This window comes from Tachyglossus aculeatus, chromosome 4 (genome assembly GCF_015852505.1).
Source record: "Tachyglossus aculeatus isolate mTacAcu1 chromosome 4, mTacAcu1.pri, whole genome shotgun sequence".
Taxonomy (NCBI): domain Eukaryota; kingdom Metazoa; phylum Chordata; class Mammalia; order Monotremata; family Tachyglossidae; genus Tachyglossus; species Tachyglossus aculeatus.
Genome location: NC_052069.1, coordinates 115,196,776 through 115,216,511, shown reverse-complemented (window position 1 = coordinate 115,216,511; position 19,736 = coordinate 115,196,776). Strand labels below are relative to the sequence as shown.

At 50.2% G+C, this 19,736-nt stretch overlaps 1 protein-coding gene across 3 annotated transcripts in view; it reads left to right on the top strand.

The window, feature by feature from the left end:
* Nucleotides 1–19,736, top strand: part of USP20 (ubiquitin specific peptidase 20) — a 56,629-nt gene that overhangs the window by 23,599 nt on the left and 13,294 nt on the right. For all 3 annotated transcript variants that reach the window (XM_038744942.1, XM_038744943.1, XM_038744941.1), the window contains exons 3-15: nucleotides 1,016–1,112; nucleotides 4,669–4,722; nucleotides 5,714–5,776; nucleotides 6,586–6,717; nucleotides 7,679–7,775; nucleotides 8,015–8,084; nucleotides 9,009–9,122; nucleotides 10,062–10,140; nucleotides 12,025–12,463; nucleotides 12,810–12,947; nucleotides 13,703–13,815; nucleotides 15,137–15,309; nucleotides 16,380–16,474. In XM_038744942.1, coding sequence (XP_038600870.1) covers nucleotides 1,032–1,112; nucleotides 4,669–4,722; nucleotides 5,714–5,776; nucleotides 6,586–6,717; nucleotides 7,679–7,775; nucleotides 8,015–8,084; nucleotides 9,009–9,122; nucleotides 10,062–10,140; nucleotides 12,025–12,463; nucleotides 12,810–12,947; nucleotides 13,703–13,815; nucleotides 15,137–15,309; nucleotides 16,380–16,474 — 1,648 coding nt within the window. In that variant the 5' untranslated portion in view covers nucleotides 1,016–1,031. The remainder of the gene's footprint in view (nucleotides 1–1,015; nucleotides 1,113–4,668; nucleotides 4,723–5,713; nucleotides 5,777–6,585; nucleotides 6,718–7,678; nucleotides 7,776–8,014; nucleotides 8,085–9,008; nucleotides 9,123–10,061; nucleotides 10,141–12,024; nucleotides 12,464–12,809; nucleotides 12,948–13,702; nucleotides 13,816–15,136; nucleotides 15,310–16,379; nucleotides 16,475–19,736) is intronic.

Below are 19,736 nucleotides of genomic sequence, written 5' to 3'. Positions count from 1 at the left end.
CCATCATTATTATTAATACTCAGAGGGAGGAAATGAGTATGAATACTGCGGCTGAATGAGTTGCTTTTGGTGCTTGATCATTTAATTGTTTGGGGCAGTTTATTTTGAGGAAAGTGCTCAGAAGCCCAAATTGTGGAAATGTAGAACATGTGATAAACATTCATTTTATTAGGAAGATTCAGATCCGAATTTCTCAAAATCAAGCGGCGTAGAGAAGCAGTGTGGCCTAGTGGAAGGAGTACTGGCCTGGGAATCAAAGGCCCCCAGCCCCGCCACTTTGTCTGCAGTGTGACCTTGGGCAAGTCACTTAATAATAATAATAATAATAATAATAATAATAATAATAATGACATTTATTAAGCGCTTACTATGTACAAAGCACTGTTCTAAGCGCTGGGGAGGTTCTAAGGTGATCAGGTTGTCCCACGGGGAGCTCACAGTCTTCATCCCCATTTTCCAGGTGAGGGAACTGAGGCCCAGAGAAGTGAAGTGACTTGCCCAAAGTCACACAGCTGACAAGCAGCGGAGCCGGGATTTGAACCCATGACCTCTGACTCCAAAGCCCGGGCTCTTTTCCACTGAGCCACACTGCTTCTCGTAACTTCTCTGTGTCTCAGTTACTTCATCTGTAAAATCAGGGTTAAGGCTGTGGGACAGGGACTGTGTGTACTGTGATTATCTTGTATCTACCCCAGTGCTTAGTTCAGTGCCTGGCCCGTATTAAGTACATAACAAATACCATAAAATCATAGATTTAGACTTCTAGACTGTGAGCACACTGTTGGGTAGGGACAGTCTCTATATGTTGCCAGCTTATACTTCCCAAGCGCTTAGTACAGTGCTCTGCACACAGTAAGCGCTCAGTAAATACGATTGAATGAGTGACTAGATCTGTCAATCATAGACTGTGTCTTCCTGCTCCTTTCCTATCCCAATTCCAAGGGGCAGTCGCAAGTGGAAGATCTGGCTCAATTCTAGGAAAGTCGCAAAAAAAATGTATATCCTCTCCTTTCAGGTGAATCCAGCTGAGAATGGGAGACTCTAGAGACCCTTGCCCTCACCTAGATTCCATAGGTGAGGTCACCAAAGAAGACTTACTCTTCAAATCCAAGGTAAAGTGTCTTGTGCCCGGGCGTATGTGTGTGTTGGCTTTGCTCCTAGAGTGCAGTGATTGCTTGCATCAGCAGAAGAGATGAAAACCCGGACCTGCTGATGCCCCTGGAGTCACCCATCTGTCCCATCCCTTCTTCAACCTAATGTGTAAATGGGGTATTGACATTCGGTTGGTAAGCTGTTTTTTTCTGGTTACATCTTCTGAAAGAAGAGAAGAATACTCCATAATTGGGAGCTGTCTGACAATTTGCTCCTGGCTAATGCTCTTAGTCCATTAGCATTGTGGTGCTTCAGCTAAGCCTTCTATTTGGCTTTTTAGTTGCATATGAAATATACAGTAGATGGAAGTATCAGGCCATACTATGATTCGTTGCCCTGTTTCTGCCTTATCAAATCATCAGGTTTTCTTTTTTAATTACGTTGCTACAGTACCCCATTCCATCCCTTAGTGATGGCCGTCTGTGGAAAAGGCAGGTGGTAATTTTTTTTTTCCCCTGAAGAGAGAGGGAACGAGTCGTGAAAACAGGCGGTGAGGGATGGGGATTTTAGGGCCTAGTGGAAACAGCCAGAGGGACGTGAGAGAGGGGAGCTGGCCGAGGTGAGAGCCTAGGTGTAGAGGAGTTAGCTGAAAACAGAATAAGCTTTTATGTACTCCTAAAAGTAGTTTTGGCAAGAGACCCTTTAATCAACATCGGTGGGTTTTAGTGCTTTGTTTTGTGGACCTGTTAGAAATCTTTATCTCAGGACTTGAGACTGAGGTGTTTTTTGTTTGTTTGTTTTTAACTTGTATGTATTAAATGAGTTCTGTGACTAAAGCTGTAGATCACCCCCGTAGGGTGGCATCTAGAGTGGTCTGCATTGCAGGGGCGATCTGTCATTGACTGAGTTACAGGGAGGTATTTCAGTCATATTTATTGAACGCTTACTGGGTGCAGAGCACTGTACTCAGCGCTTGGGAGAGTACAATGCAACAATAAATGGACATAGTCCCTGCCCACAATGAGCTTACAGCCTAGAGGGGGAGAGACAGGCATTAATACAAATAAAGTACGGATATGTACATAAATGCTGTGAGGCTGGGAGTGGGGGAAGAACAAAGGGAGCAAGTCAGGGTGATGCAGAAGGGAGTGAGAGAAGTGGAAAGTGGGGGTAGGGTCCATTCTACGTCCATTGAGAAGCAGCGTGGCTCAGTGGAAAGAGCCCAGGCTTTGGAGTCAGAGGTCATGGGTTCAAATCCCGGCTCCGCCACGTCAGCTGTGTATCTTTGGGCAAGTCACTTAACTTCTCTGTGCCTGTTACCTCATCTGTAAAAATGGGGATTAAAACTGTGAGCCCCCCGTGGGACAACCTGATCACCTTGTAACCTCCCCAGCATTTAGAACAGTGCTTTGCACATAGCAAGCGCTTAATAAATGCCATTAGTATTATTATTATTATTATTATCGCTCTAGATATAGGTTCCTGGTTCCAGTATTGGCCTCTGCCCCTTTTTTGTGACCTTGTAACAGTCACTTCATTCTTCCTCTACCTGAGATTTTTCATGTCCAAAGTGACTACAGTGAGACTCTCTAGACTGTAAGCAGGGAATGCGTCCATTTATTGTTATAGTGTACTCTCCCAAGTACTTAATACAGTGCTGTGTTCCAGTAAGCGCTCAGTAAATCCCGTTTTACACATGAGGTAATTTAGGCACAAAGAATTTAAGAATGAATGAATCTAGATCCTCTCTAGCTTCAGGGGACATTTTGTACATCATTTCAGGCACATCAGTGCTGAGATCCTTAGAGAGATGCCCGCGTAATGAAACTTTTTCTTGCTGAATGGATATTCTAAGGGAGAGAATCAATAGGCCTTGCAAAGAGTTCTATCTAAAACATTTGGCACTTTGAGGGAGCTTGCTGCCTCACTGAAGCCTGGCCTCTTAGCAACTGTCTTGGACGGTATAATTCTATGTAGATGAAACAGCTGTCTATGCTTAGCTGAGTCTCCATTCTCTAGGGTGGAGAGCTAGTTTGTCAATTGGTGGCTTCGCTCTATAAACTCTGCTGACCTCAGCTAATCAAACCAATGGACATATAAAGAGCTATTTCCCAGCCACTCCCCAATTTGGTGAAGAACCCAGATTTCATCCTTGAAGACATAAATGGCTCCTCTTTTTTATGGTATTTAAGCGATTACTACGTGCCAGGCATGTAGAACCCAGGTAATCAGCTTAGATACAGCCCATGTCCCTCGTGGGGCTCACAGCCTTAATCCCTGTTTTACACATGAGGTAATTTAGTTACAGAGAATTTAAGTGACCCACCCAAGGTCACACTGCAGACAAGTGGCAGAACTGGGATTAGAACCCAGGTCCTTCCGACTCCCAGGCATATGCTGTATCTACTAGGCCACACTGCTTCTCTCTTCGAATAGAGGAACCCCACGTTGTTAAGATGAAATGGAAAAACAGATCGGGAGATCTTCCGATCGGGGGCATGAGGGAATCAGGATGAGATCTGAGTTTTCCCAAGCTGCCATTAGAGGAGGCTTTTTGGTGACTGAGGACCGTTTCCCGTGGAGAGTCCACATCCGGTGAGTTACGAAAGTGGCATAAGGGATTTCGGCATGTGGGATACGTAACTTTGGGAAGCTGCCCCCACGTACTTTCCTGGGAGCTTCAGACCGCCTCCTCCACTCAAGTTTGAAGGGAGGACTATGGGCTGGTTCGTTTGTCCAGTCCCTTTCTTCCTCCCTCCCCCCAATTCCACAGTTGCTTTCAGGAGCAGCAAGCCTAGCGGATAGAGCGTAGGCCTCAAAGTCAGACGGACCTGGGGTCTAATCCCAGCTCCACCACTTGTCTACTATGTACCCTTAACTACACTTCTCTGTTCCTAGATTACCTCATCTGTAAAACGGGGACTAAGACCATGAGCTCAGAATCTTACTTCTTTCACTAGGCCACGCTGCTTACTTGATATTCATCCCAACCTCAGCCCCACAACACTTCTGTGCATATCCATAACTCTCTCAAGCGCTTAGGACAGTGCTGTACGCACAGTAAGCGCTCAATAAATGCCATAGATAAAGTCCATCCCTGTTCCAGGAGCTGGAGGCGGGGCAAACATACTGTTGTCGTGCGCTATTTTTAGGAATAGAGCAAGGCTGGGAAAGACGGATGAAGGCTCATTCAGGCTGTGTATTCGTTTCTGGGCAGTGCCCAGGGCGACTGCCCATTCACCCTATACTAGATATTGTTTGCGGATCACTGCCCCGGGGCATAGGTCCAGGTTATGAATGCTTAGTACAGTGCTGTGCACACAGTAAGCGCTCAATAAATACAATTGAATGAATGAGTGAATGAACTCTAGAAGGCCCACAACTTGGTGGAATTCACGAGCGGAGGGAGGGAGAACGAAATCCAACTTCTGAAATGAGAGCAACTCTGCACCTCTCCAATGGTTGAGCGACTCCATTTTGCTCAAGGATGATTGTCCATTTCGAACTTGAAAATTCTGTATCCCTTTTGTTCACACAAAATGATTTCTTGTTTCATTTCTTTTTCTCTGCGCCAAGGGGACTTGCCAGTCTTGCGGAGCGGGAGGACCAAATCTCTGGGCCTGTCTGCAGGTAAAGGAGGATCCTTCTGGGGACCAGGGGCCTGGGTTTTTTGTTCTAGTTTGTCGAGCCCCGTGGGTTGCCAGTCAGGGTGGTGGTGTTTGCCGGCCTGGTTGCTAAAATCGAGGGCTCTGAAGGAGGAAAGGGACCCTATCCTAAAACGGAGGTCTGAGGAACCAAGGCCAGAAGGCGCTGAAGGAAAAGGAACGGAGCCTGGGTTTTGCGAGGTTGTTTTCGTTTGTGGCTCAATTAGAAGAAATGGAAGCCATAATAATAATAATAATGGCATTTATTAAGCGCTTACTATGTGCAAAGCACCATTCTAGGCGCTGGGGAGGTTACAAGGTGATCAGGTTGTCCCATGGGGGGCTCACAGTCTTCATCCCTAATTTACAGATGAGGGAACTGAGGCCCAGAGAAGTTAAGTGACTTGCCCAAAGTCACACATCTGACCATTGGCGGAGCCGGGATTCGAACCCATGACCCCGGACTCCAAAGCCCGGGCTCTTTCCACTGAGCCACGCTGCTTCTCTGTGAGGCTCCTCTCTGCCCCATTAGTGACCACACCACTCAGCAGATCATTTAATACCAGAGTGTGACACCAACCACTTCCTTCCCGCCTCCCGCCCGATTACCGTTCGGATCTACAATCTGTTGGCGGCCGGAAAGGCAAAATTTTAAAAATGACTGTCCCTCTCAGGGGCACGGAGGACTCCTCGGAGATGAGGGGCTCAAAGCTGGATGTTTTTGCCATCTAAGACGGGGTCATTCATTCATTCATTCATTCATTCAATCATATTAATTGAGCGTTTACTGTGTGCAGAGCACTGTACTAAGCGCTTGGGAAGTACAAGTCGGCAACATATAGAGACGGTCCCTACCCAACAGCGGGCTCACAGTCTAGAAGGGTCAGAGTTGGGTTCATTTGGATCATAATCTTGCTTGCTCCCTCCCCAACCTCCAGTTCCTGACTTAAGCCTGTTTCCCTGTCTATACCTTATAGGTTGGCTGTCCTTATGTTGGGTGTGGGGAATCCTTCGCTGATCATAGCACCCTTCACGCACAGGTGAGTCATCCCCTGGGGTTGCTTTAACTGGGAGCTGGAGGGACAGAGGAAGGAAGGTGGTTTTATAGTAAACAGACCTTATGGGGTTTTTTTGTTTTGTTTTGAACTGCGGCTACTAGCTCTAAGGCACAGTCTTTCCCCACTCCCCCAGACCGACTTTACAGAAGACCTCGACATTCATTCATTCATTCAGTAGTATTTATTGAGCGCTCACTGTGTGCAGAGCACTGTACTAAGTGCTTGGGAAGTCCAAGTCGGCAACATATAGAGACGGTCCCTACCCAACCACGGGCTCACAGTCTAGAAGGGGGAGACAGAGAACAAAAAAAAACATGTGGACAGCTGTCAAGTCACCAGAATAAATAAAAATAAAGCTAGATGCACATCATTAACAAAATAAATAGAATAGTAAATATGTACAAGTAAATCAATCAATCAATTGTATTTATTGAGCGCTTACTGTGTGCAGAGCACTGTACTAGGCACTTGGGAAGTACAAGCTGGCAACATATAGAGACAGTCCCTACCCAACAGTGGGCTCACAGTCTAGAAGGGGGAAACAGACAACAAAACAAAACATGTGGACAGGTGTCAAGTCACCAGAATAAATAAAAATAAAGCTAGATGCACAGCATTAACAAAATAAATAGAATAGTAAATATGTACAAGTAAAATGAATAGAGTAATAAACGTGTACAAACATATATACAGGTGCTGTGGGAAGGGGAAGGACGTGGATATCCTCCGAGCTGGAGGCCTCTGGGGCCCTTAGTGCGGTAAAATATCTCTTCTTCGATTCTAACCTTTAGGCCAAAAAGCACAACCTGACAGTGAACCTGACCACCTTCCGGGTGTGGTGCTATGCCTGCGAGAAGGAAGTTTTTCTGGACCAGAGGCTGGCAGCGTATCCACCAGCCCCTCCGTCCAAATTCTCAGAGCAGGTGGGTCTGGAGTATCGCTTGTCTCTTGGACCGTTCGGCCTAAAGAGACTTGACTTTCTCCTGCTGAGATAGTATGGTCTCTTGGGGAGAGCACTGCATGGGGAATCAGAGTAAGAATTAGGGTATTTGTTAAGCGCTTATTATGTGTCAAGCACCGGGGAAGATACGCGTTAATTAGGTTGACACAGTCCCTGTCCCAAGGGAGGGCTCACAGTCTAAGGGGGAAGGGGAACAGTTGTCGAATTCCTGTTTTGCCAATGAGGAAACGGGCAAAGAGGAGTTAAGTGACTTTCCCAAGGTCACCCAGCAGGCAATTATTATTAATTCATTCATTCAATTGTATTTATTGAGCACTTACTGTATCCCGAGCACTGTACTAAGCGCTTGGGAAGTACAAGTCGGCAATATATAGAGACGGCCCCTACCCAACAGCGGGCTCACAGTCTAGAAGGGGGAGACAGACAACAAAAGAAAACCCAGGTCCTCTGACTCCCAGCCCCACGCTGTTCCCACTAGGCCACACTGCTTCTCCCAAATGAGTTCTATTCTAGGCTTCACCACCGACTTGCTAGGTGACTCTTTGGGTCTCAATTTCCTTTTTGGTTACATGGGTCTAATGTTCTCTGAGCATTTTGAAGGTGAGAACCTTAGGAACACTGTACCGTTAGGCAAAGTAATCAATTGTACTTATTAAGTACTTACTGCGTGCAGAGCATTGTCCAAACGGTTGAGAGAATACAACACAGTGGAGTTGGTAGACACCTTCCCTGCTCACAGTGAGCTCTGGTGTATCCCCCCACCGCTCCCGGGTGCGATTCCAGGCCGGAATCAAGGTGCAGTGATTGCGTGGCCGGGTGAAGTTTCGCATACGGGGTCTGTGCATGTGTCTCTGAAGCTTTCTACTGTAGTTTCATGCCACGGATGAAATTGGGTCTGGGTCAATCCTGGGTCTCCGTTTCAGGGTTCTCCATTACCTTCTCACCCTCTGAAGGCAGTCCCCATCGCAGTGGCTGATGAAGGGGAGTCAGAATCTGAGGATGATGATCTAAAACCTCGAGGTAATTCCGCCCTCCCCCCAGGATCTGCGGGGATTAGCTACTCTGGTTCCTCTCTCCATGGACCTGCGGCATCAACCTTCCCGACTACCTCCCCGTGTGCTTTCTCCGGGGTGACCAAGCCGAGCTTGAATAGAAACACTTTTGAGCCTTTCCCATTCAGACCGTCCATAAAACGCGTCCATTCTGAAGGCCATCTTGGAGTGCTCACTGCCTTCTCTTTCCTTTTGCCGCTTCACTAGGCCTCACTGGGATGAAAAATCTCGGGAACTCCTGCTACATGAACGCCGCCCTCCAGGCGCTCTCCAACTGGTAGGCAGTCGGGCCGTTTTGGAGGATGAGGTGAAAGTTGGAGGGAGTGTCCCCCAGGAAATGGGAGGACGTTCTCTCGTCAGGGCTGGGAGGAGGGCCCTTGGTGTTTGGAAGTCATCTTGGGGAACCGCCCTGGGAAGAAATGAGTCCTGGGGTGATCCAGGGGATGGAACGCTCCTGGATTTGGGCAGGAGGTGATGTTTTGGTTTAGGCCATCGTGGGTTAGGGCTTCTTCTGCGTTTAGATGCTTTTAAAGAAAGTAGGGCATTAATGTGGAGGGTGAGGTGTTTGGGCATCAGGAATGTCATCCTCCCCGCCTCACTCGCAGTGTTGTCTTGGGACCAACCAGCCTCTGCCCAGGGGGTGACCTATTAATAATAATAGATGTTGCCAACTTGTACTTCCCAAGCGCTTAGTACAGTGCTCTGCACACGTTAAGCGCTCAATAAATACGATTGAATAATAATGACAATAGGAATAATAATTATGGCATTTATAAAGCGCTTACTATGTGCAAAGCACTGTTCTAAGCACTGGTGAGGTTACAAGGTGATCAGGTTGTCCCACGGCGGGGCTCACAGTCTTAATCCCCATTTTACAGTTGAGATAACTGAGGCACAGTGAAGTGACTTGCCCAAAGTCACACAGCTGACAATTGGCGGAGCCGGGATTTGAACCCATGACCTCTGACTCCAAAGCCCGGGCTCTTTCCATTGAGCCATGCTGCCTCTCAGAATTCAGAATCACAAGGCTGAGAGGCGCAGAGTGCTTCCTTCCCCAGACGTTTCTGGTTGGGAAATTTAAACATCTCCCCCAGCGAGCTTCTCTTCTGGGTTTCCTGCTTTTCCTGTTGAGGGAATTCTGAGATCAGTATGAAGGATTTCTCTCTCTAACTGCAACACTCCCTTGTTTTCTCCTCCCTAGCCCGCCCCTGACTCAGTTCTTCCTGGAATGCGGAGGGCTGGTTCGCACTGACAAGAAGCCTGCACTTTGTAAAAGTTACCAAAAGCTGGTGTCTGAGGTCTGGCACAAGAAACGGTGAGCGAAGCGCCTCCCTTTCCACCCCCTCTCCTCCCAACACACCCTAGCAGGGTAAGCAGGTGGAAGCAAGGGTTATCCTCCAGGTCAGGACTCTGAGCAAGACGGGCCATTAAGTGCTCTCCTTGAACAGCACGCCCAGGCTCTAGCTGCAGTGATGGGGGAGATTGGGAGTTTCCTCAGTGGGTCAAACGGTTCCCCAGAGGACCTGGGAAGGAGCTAGACAAAAGAAAGCAAATCTAGCCTCTTAGAGGTTGCAAATGATAAAGGATATAAACGAACGAGGCCGTTTACTGTCTTACGAGAGCACTCATGTTTGGGTGAGTGGAGCCACATCTCTGACTCACGTCGAAATCTAGCGGGGACGGAGAAGAGGTATCATATCCCCATTTTACAGAAGAGAAAACTGAGGCACAGCAAAGTTAAGAGACTTCCCCAAGGCCACGCAGGAGTTAAGTGGCGCAAGCGGGACTGGAACCCAGGTCTGTGTTGTTTCTGCTAGGCCACTGCTTCTAGACAGAGGGTTAATTAAAGCTGGGATCTCTTGGCTGAATTGATCCAGCGTTCTAGCCCATAGACCCAAGAGACAAAAAGAGGGCTTTGTGCAAGAAAAAATTCTTCAAACAATTTTAACTGTGCCCCACAGCACACTGGAACTGAACGTTTTGAGCCTGCAGATGCTCATGATCATCAGGGGCATCGATACCCGGGGCTGTTGTAAGCATGGGAGGGGCTGGTAACATTTGGCAAGGAGGTCAGGTGGAAAAATCCATTTTCAAGGCTGAAATTGATCTCTTCCTAATCCTTTCTGACTAATCCGGGAGTAGTCTACATCTGGGTTGGTGTTTCTCCTGTTCTTACCTTGTTCTGAGTGAGAGCGCTGCATTCGTGCCGTCCGCTGATGACTAACGTGTCTCATTGATTTTTTTTTTTAAACAGCCCAAGCTACGTGGTTCCCACCAGTCTGTCCCATGGAATCAAGTTGGTCAACCCCATGTTCCGAGGCTATGCACAGCAGGTGGGCCATCAAGCTGCCAAGTGGAAGGCCAGAATTTGTAACCAGCCCCTCCTCGTGCCCTGGGATTCTTTTCTTGTCAGAGCAGAGCTTGCTTGAATCCTTTCCAAACATAAGTTGCAGCATGGAATGGCCTTCATCCATCTAGTGTTGACATTTCAGCCATCACGGGCTCTCTGGCTCAGTGGCTAAGTGGGGAGACAACACTGCCCAAACCCTTCATCATGTCCCCCTGGGATCCTGGATCCTTTGTATTATTATAATAATAATAATGATAATAAAATAATAAAGCACTATGTGCCAAGGACTGTTCTAAGCTCTGGGGTAGATACAAGTTCATCAGGCTGGACACAGTTCCTGTCCCACGTGGCACTCATACTCTTAATCCCCCTTTGACAGATGATGTAACTGAAGCCCAGAGAAGTGAAGTGACTTGTCCAAGGTCACGCAGCAGATAAGTGGCAGAGCTGGGATTAGAACCCAGGCCCCTGTTGTATCTATAAGGAAACGCTGCTTCTCTGTGTGTCAGGTCACATTGGACTTGAGCTGTCGGAAGCTGAAAGTCCTTTTGAAGCCTCTCAGCTGCCATGACCTGGTTAGTTCCATCGGGAACCAACACAGCAGCTGCTTTTCATCCATCATTTATAGATGGCAACCTAAGGGGAAAAAGCTTTCAGTTCTGTAGGTGGGCTAGGGAGAGGGCTTGCCCTGAAGACGAGCGATTTTTGTGACATAAAGAAGATAGAAAAAGTTGAGTAACCCGAACTCCAAAATACAGTTGGTATTATCATCCTCAACTTCTGATAATCAGTGGTATTTATTGAGCGCTTACTGCAGATGGAGCATTGTACTAAGCACTTGGGGAGCATTCAGTATAATAGAGTCAGTACACACGTTCCCTTTCTACAAGGAGCTTATTGTCTTGAGAGGAAGACCAACGTTGAAATAAATTATGGGTATTCGATCAATCAATCAGTGGGATTGAGCGCTTACTGTGTGCAGAGCACCGTGCTCAGCGCTTGGGAGAGTCTAGTGCAATGGAGTTGTTGGCAGACATGCTCCCTGCCCAAAAGGAACTTAGAGTTTAGAAAGGAGAGACTGCCATTAAAATCAATTACCGGTGTGGGAGACTATGAGCAGGGAGTGTCACCGCTTATTGTTATACTGTCCTCTCCCAAGTGCTTCGTACAGTGCTGTGCACACAGTAAGCCCTTAATAAATACACTTGAGTGAATGAATGAGTTCATCGACCCTTTCCTTGCCCAGAACGAGCTTACAGTCTAGAGGGGGAGACGGATATTAATATCAGTAAATCAATATCAATCAATAAAGGGCGAGAGGACATATTGTACATATTTACTATTGTGTTTATTTTGTTAATGATGTGCATCTAGCTTTACTTCTATTTATTCTGATGACACCTGTCCACATGTTTTGTTGTCCGTCTCCCCCTTCTAGACTGTGTTGGGTAGGGACCGTCTCTGTACGTTGCCAACTTGTACTTCCCAAGCGCTTAGTACAGTGCTCTGCACACAGTAAGCGCTCAATAAATGCTATTGAATGAATAAATTTGTGCTTGGGGCTGGGGGTATGGTGAATATCAAGTGCTCTAAGGGTACCGATCCCAGAGGAGAGGTGATGCACCTGGGAGGGCTTTTCAGAGAGAGATCCTCTAAACAACCACGAGAAAAGCAATGGTCAGTGCCGCTCAGCGAACCCCTCAATCACCTCTGAGCCTGGCAGTGATTGAAATCGGAAGGGTCCCCCGTCCCCGGCCATTCCCCGGTTCAACTCAGATGCCATTTGCCCCATCGCGGCTCCTTTCACCCCCAGCTCTCGCCCCCGAGGGCAAGCGCTAGCTTACCCGGGGTTGCCTTGGCTTTTCAGGACACGCAGGAGTTCCTCCGCTGCCTCATGGACCAGCTCCACGAAGAGCTAAAGGAGCCGGTAGCGGCCGAGACGAGAGACTCTGACTCCAGCGACACAGACGAGAAGCGGGAGGGAGACCGGAGCCCCTCCGAGGACGAATTCCTCTCCTGCGACTCCAGCAGCGACAGAGGGGAGGGGGACGGGCAGAGCCGGGGGGTGGGCGTGACGAGCACGCTGGCGGAGACCGAGCTGCTGATCCAGGATGAAGCGGGTAGGGGGATCTCGGAGAAGGAGAGGATGAAGGACAGGAAATTATCCTGGGGCCACCGGCGAACGAGCTCTGAGCAGGTTGACGAGGACGCAGATGTCGATACCTCCGTGTCCGCCGTCGATGACCGCCGCCCTCCCGCCGAAGCCCTTCCCTCTCCACGCTCCACCAGTCCGTGCAGGACACCAGGTACACCCAAGGCTCCCCTGTTTCTGAGGGAGGGAGATAAAAGACCGAATGTCAGAGAGTTGCTCCTTCTACAGAAGTGGTGGGAAAAGCAGCAGATGGAGGCCTGGATCACCTTTGCCTCAGGACTTCTCATGGGGAAGTAGACTGGGTTTAGGATTCCCCTCTGGGTGTGGCATCAAGACAGCGTGAAGGCAGGCCCTCCCTTTTGAGAGGTGTCTAACCATCAGATCTGTCACATCTGTATGGGAAATTGACCTTCCCCAGTCCCTCCATGGAAACAGTTCAGCTCTGTAGAGCTGCCCTTCTCTCTCTCCCCCTCCACCCCACTCTCTCTGTCTCTCTCCAGAGCCGGACAATGATGCTTACATGCGCTGTTCCTCCCGCCCCTGCAGTCCGGTCCACCAGGATACCCACTCTAAACTGTCGAGCAGCCCACCGCGCTCCAGCCCTGTGAGAGTGGGACCGTCGTACGTCCTAAAGAAAGGTACCGATGGGAGAGGGAACAGCAGCTGAGAGGATGGGGTTGTTAAGGTCTGGGCTCCAGCTGGCGTGGGCAGAGAGGATGTCGGACAGGTCGAAACTCTGCCGGAGGGAGAGACCAGAGCTATTAAATATGTTGACACACGCTCTTCACCTCCCCCAAGAGACTTCCCAGGCAGAGATGTCCAGACATCTAGCCCCTCCTCCTGCCTCCTACTGTATTTGGGAATTCCCATCAGACCACTCCTCCTTTGGCTAAAAATCTCAGTACCTGTAACCATTTCAGCCCTCCCCTCTGGACCTTCTCCAGGTCCTCCATTCTCTCAGGTTGTAGGGTTTCCAACTCACTCTGATGAACTGTAGATAGTATCTTTCTTTTGAGGAATTTCAAAAGTAACACTTCACTTATCCCCAGGAAGGAGGGGGAATAGTATGATCTTCTTTTTATAGCTGGGGAAACTCTGAGCCATCAAGAAATTTAGCTCAAGTGACCTGCCCTAGTTTCGACTGAAAGTCAATGGCAGGAATTGGGACTGTTACCTTGGGCTTGGTTCCCAGCCCAGGCCTCTGTGGCTTCCAGAGCTCTCCCCGCCCTCATCACCCCGGCAGAAGTCTGGTTACGCGCGTTCATCTGTCAATCAGTGGTATTTATCGAGCGCTTTATATGTGCAGAGCACTGTACTAAGCGTTTGGGGGAGTACAGTCCAGCGGGGGCAGGTGTTATGGGAGGTGACAGATTCCTGGGATGTGCCTCTTTAGCCCAGGTGCTGACTGCCGGGAAAAAGAAGAAGGAGCTCCGATACCGCAGTGTCATCTCCGATATCTTCGATGGTTCCATCCTCAGCCTGGTGCAGTGTCTCACCTGTGACAGAGTGCGTCCCCTTATCGCTGCCAATCAAGTAATAGAGCGTCGTGGCCTGGACGGAGCCCCATGTGCAAAATAGATGTCTCCCTTCCCTTGAGCTGGCCTAACCATCTCAGGGCGTGGGGTAACCTGCTGGAAGCAACAGGGCAGAAAGAATCAAAGGGGGAATGCTCTTGCATTCAGAGAGGGAGTCAGGGTTTCGGGGGACCAGTTGGCATCACAGGGGGATGCAAGAATAAGAGAGGGAGTTTTGGCTGAAGCTTAACCTCCTGCCTGGGGCGTGCAGCTCTCCGAGAGCTGGAAATCAGCCACCATTAAGTAGCAACAAAGAAGGAACCCTTGAAGAAAATGATGGACGATGGAGGACGAAGTTCATAAAGACGTAAGGGTCGCGGTCTACGGAAGACCCTCTCTCCCAAGTAGCTAAAGGGCAGTTGGTTATACTGCTCAAATTGCAAGGTTCCGGAGTTTAAACAAAAAGGGGTGACCAGATGGTAAAATAGTTCTTGATTGAGTTAACTTAGGGGGTGGGGGGGCCACTGGGGGAAGGGCTTTTCAGAGGAGCTCAAAGAGGAGGGGACGGGGGAGGGAGAGAGAGAGACAGAGAGAGTGAGTTTGTGTGTGGTTAGCCATGCTCTCCGTCAAACTCGGTTTGGGCTTTAAGCATCAAGGGGCAACGTGGCTTAGTGACAAGAGCCTGGGCTTGGGAGCCAGAGGTCGTGGGTTCTAATCTCAGCTCCGCCGCTTGTCAGCTGCGTGACCTGGGGCAAGTGACTTCACTTCTCCGGGCCTCAGTGACCTCATCTGTAAAATGGGGATGAAGACTGTGAGCCCCACGGGGGACAACCTGATTACCTGGCATGGCTTTGGAGTCAGTGGTCATAGGTTCAGATCCCGGCTCCGCCAACTGTCAGCTGTGTGACTTGGGGCAAGTCACTTCGCTTCTCTGGGCCTCAGTTCCCTCATCTGTAAAATGGGGATGAAGACTGTGAGCCCCCGTGGGACAACCTGATCACCTTGTATCCTCCCCAGCGCTTAGAACCGTGCTTTGCACATAGTAGAGCCCGCTGTTGGGTAGGGGCCATTCTCTATATGTTGCCAACTTGTACTTTCCAAGCGCTTAGTCCAGTGCTCTGCACACAGTAAGCGCTCAGTCAATACGAATGAATGAATGAATAGTAAGTGCTTAATAAATGCCATCATTATTATTATTATTATTATTACTCCAGTGCTCAGAACAGTGCTTGGCACCTACCAACATAGTATTATCAAGCATAGGCCCAAAAGGGTGCCCCGAGCCCAGAATTGCCCCCGTTGTGGCCTGGCAGGTGTCCACCACTGTGGAGACGTTTCAGGACCTGTCGCTGCCCATCCCGGGTAAGGAGGACCTGGCCAAATTGCACTCCGCCATCTACCAGAACGTCCCGGCCAAACCGGGGGCCTGTGGGGACGGCTACGCGGCTCAGGGATGGATCGCCTACATCATGGAGTACATCCGACGGTACGTCACCGCCCGCTCCCCACCCCCCAGCGTCCCCCCCCCCCCAGCTCCCGTCCGGGGGCGGCCCCCGTCCTGCCTCCCTCGCTGGTTTTGAACATCGTTGTCGGGCTTAGGTCCTTAACCCGTTTGTATCTCACCCGCCCACCTTCTCCTAGAGCCGGACAGGCCGAGATCCAGGAGTGCGGACCGGTTCCCGGCCTGAAGCCCCAACGGTAGAGCTCAGCACGGGCTGGATTTTCGGGGCCTGAGCCCGACGGGCATTGAAAAATTCGGGGCCGGGCCACTTGAACCCCGACATTTTTAAAGAGTTGCCTGGGCGCAGGGCCGGTATGGTAGAGGGGCTGCCGCCCCTTTAGACGTTGGCTCTGGCTGCGCACGCAGCATGGTGTAGCATGGCCCCGGCGGGGAGTGGCGGCAACGGCAAGAGCAAACACGCAGGTAAATACAGATTTAAATGTTCTTGCGGGTTCTGGCTCCTTCTCCCCCGACTCGGGACCGGAGAAGAGGCCGAAACGGAGAATATTTAAATGTGCATTTAGTGTCCCTTTTCCCGCCCCCCCCCGCCCCCGATTGCTGAGCTTGAGAGTGGGCGGGTGACAGGAGGAGGGGGAGGCCACCCAAACCTGGCCGGGCTTGACGCCTAGGCCCGTGCGTCTTCGCCCAGCGGAGTTCGAGGGGGTCGGACTGACTTCCCGGCGGGGACGGGACCGCTCATGTCACGGCTGACGACGCGTGTGGAAGGCGGTCCCTGCAGACTGCTCTGACTTGGTGCTTTTGTGGGCGCCCAGGGACTTCCTCAGACGTGGGACTCTTCCTCACGTGTGTGGCAGCCCCGCAGCCTCGGCACTTACAGGGAATCGTTGCCTTCCCTCCTCCTCCTCCTCTTCCTCCTCCCCCGCCGCTCTCCCCCCAGCAGAGAAAACCCCAAACTGGGGGTGTGAGGGTGAGCCAGAGTCCAATCCTGCTCTTCTGAAGCCTGTGCGGGGCTCTACCTTCTCCCACCCTCCTTCCGAAGTGACCTCCTTGGAGGTCACCGCTCCTTTTCAGCCCACTCTCCTTTCCTTCTCCAGGTTTGTGGTGTCCTGCATCCCCAGCTGGTTTTGGGGCCCCGTGGTCACCCTGGAAGATTGCCTCGCCGCATTTTTTGCCGCAGATGAGCTGAAGGGTGAGTCGAGCGGAACTGGCCAGGGGATAACTGGTTTGCCCATCCACCTCGGCATCGAACAGCAACTCCTTAAGGTCGGCTTTAAATCACAATCTGTTCTCCCCGCTCCTTCCTCACCTTACTGATCTCCGGCTACGGCCCGGCCCTCACACTTTGATCTTCCAGCGCCAGCTTTGCTCACTGTGCCCCGATACCGTCTTTCTTGCCGCCGACCCCTTTCCCACATCCTCCCTCTCACCTCCCCAACAGCCTCAGCCGAGCGTGGCCTGTGAATCCCCCGCTTGACAGAAAAACTTCCCTTCATCCTTGACCCGGGCGTGACCCAGTCACTCTTCCTCCTCGCCATCACCAAAACCTGGATCTTCCCAGGTGACATCATCTCCCTTTCTGCTCCTTCCAGAGGGGTGCTTCAGCTTCCTTCTCGCTCCCTGAAGCCGCTTTCGCACCATTCCACCTCCCCCATCCCTCTCTTTCCCTTCCTTCGGTGCTCACATCGTCCTCTTCTTCCACCCACTCCAGATACTGGTAACAGTTATCTACCGCTCCCCAGGCTCCACTTCCAGATTTTTGAACAATTTTGATCCCTTTCGCACATTCCTTCTCTCTTTCTCCATCCCTACCTTGATCCTTGGGGACTTTGATATTCACATAAGTGTTCGTGATGACCCTTCCGCCACCCGCTATCATTCCTCAATTCCACTGACTTCCTGCCCCACCCCATCTCGCCCACTCACAAGCCTGGACACCTCATCTTTAATCACTGTTCAGTCTCTTCCCTCTCCAACTCTGAAATCCCTCTATCTGACCTCAACCTCCACCCTGCAAATCTGTGCTGTTCCCCCACAGAGACCTCTGATCTTCTGACCCCATCCAACTCTCAAGTTATCACACCCCATTTAGTCCCTGTACCCAAAGTACCTTCCCTTGACAAACAAATGGATGCCCACACCACCACCCTCTCTCCTGAAGTCACCTCACTTGCTCTCCTATCCCTTTGTCAATTTCATAGCACTAGCCCACAGCCCCGGGATCACCACTTCCTTTGCTCCTACGCACGAGCTACATAGCGCGCTGCTGGTGGAAGTCCAGCTATCAGGCCGACCTCGACTACCTCGCAAGTGCTTTCTGTGCCCTCTCCTCTGCTGGGCAAAATAATTTCTCCATCAGTATTAACTCCCATGTCCACTGCCCTCACCAGTTGTTTCAGACAGTCAAGTCCCTCCTCAAACCCCCTGCTCCCCTGCCTTCCCCCATCTCTTGCCCCTAATTATCTGGCCACCTACCTTATTGAAGAAATTGAAACCATCAGGCATGATGTCCCTGAAATCTCTCCAGTCCCTCCCTCCTCCTGTCCCTTCTTCAACTCTCCCATCTTTCCTTGCACTATCTCAAGAGGAGATCTCCTGCCTTCTTTCAAAATCCGCCCCCTCCACCTGTGCGTCTGACCCCATCCCTTCACCCCGTGCCCCATTCCTTCTTCCCTCCCTGACCACCATCTTCAACTGTTTGCTCTCCTATAGCTTTTCCCTCTGTTGCTTTCAAGCTTGTTCATGTCTCCCTTATTCTAAAAACAAAAAAAAAACCCTTTCCCGACCCCACGGCTCCCTCCAGTTGTTGCCCCGTCTTCCTCCTACCATTCCTCTCCAAATCCCTTGAGTGAGTTGTTTACACCTGCTCTCTCCAGTTCCTCTCCTCTAATTCTCTCCTTGACCCCCTCCCTCCTTGATCCCCTTCACTCCACAGTAACTGACTTTTCAAAGGTCACAAATAATCCCCTTCTTGTCAAATCCAATGGCCTCTACTCCATCCTGATCCTCCTCGACCGCTCAGCTGTCTTCAACACAGTCGACCATCCCCCTCTCCCGGAAACATTATTCGACCCGGCTTCACTGACACCGTCTCCTCTTGGTTCTCCTCTTATCTGTCTGGACACTCATTCTCAGTTTCTTTGGTGGGCTCCTCCTCTGCCTCCCATCCCCCCAACTCTGGGAATCCCTCAAGACTCAGTTCTGGGTCCCCCTCAATTCTTCATCTATACCCACTCCTTTGGAGAACTCATTCGTTCCCATGGCTTCAACTACCAATGTCTATGTGGATGATTTCCAAATCTACATCTCCAGCTCTGATCCCTATCTCCTTCTCTTGCATTTCCACGTGGCTTCAAGACATCTCTTCTTGGATATCCTGCCGACACCTCAAACTTAAACGTGTCCAAAGCAGAACTCCTTATCTTCCCACCCAAACCCTGTCGTCCTCTTCATGACTTTCCCATCGCTGTAGACAGCACCATCCTCCTTCCTGTCTCACGAGACCTTAATCTCGGCGTTAATCTCAACTCATCTCCCTCTTTCAACCCACATATTCAATCTGTCACTAAATCCTTTCTATTCAACCTTCACGGCATCGCTAAAACCAACCCTTCCCTCTCCATCCAAACTGATACCATGTTAATCCAAGCACGTATGCTATTCCCTCTCGATTACTGTGTCAGCCTCCTTGCTGACCTTCCTGTCTCCTGTCTCTCCCCATTCCAGTCCGTACTTCACTCTGCTGCCCGGATCTTTTTTCTACACAAATGTTCAGTCCACGTTTCCTCACTCCTCAAGACCCTCCAGTGGTTGCCCATCCACCACCTCACCAAACAGAAACTCCTTACCATCAGCTTTAAAGCACTCAATCACCTTGTCCCCTCCTCCCTTACCTCACTGCTGCCTGCTCACTTCACTTCTCTCGTGCTAGCCTACTCACCGTCCCTCAGTCTCGTCTGTCTCGCTGCCGACCTCTCGCCCACATCCTGCTTCTGGCCTGGAACGCCCTCCCTCTTCATATCTGACAGACAATTACTCTCTGCCCCTTCAAAGCCTCATTGAAGGCACATCTCCTCCAAGAGGCTTTCCCTGACTAAGCCCTCATTTCCTCTTCTCCCACTCCCTTCTCGCCCTTGCACTTGGATTTGCTTCCTTTTTTCCACCCGTCCCTCAGCCCCACAGCACTTATGTACATAATTAATATTAATGCCAGTCTCCCCCTCTAGACTGTAAGCTTGTTGTGGGAAGGGAACGTGTCTACAGACTATGTTAAACTGTATTCTCCCAAGTGCTTAGTACAGTGCTGTGCACACAGTAAGTGCTCAAATATGATTGACTGGTTGATTGACTTCCACATATGCCAAACGACCTCTCTCCTCACCTTCAAAGCCTTATTAAAATCACATCTCCTCAGAGGCCTTCCCTAATAAAGGCCCCTTTTCCCCGACTCCCTC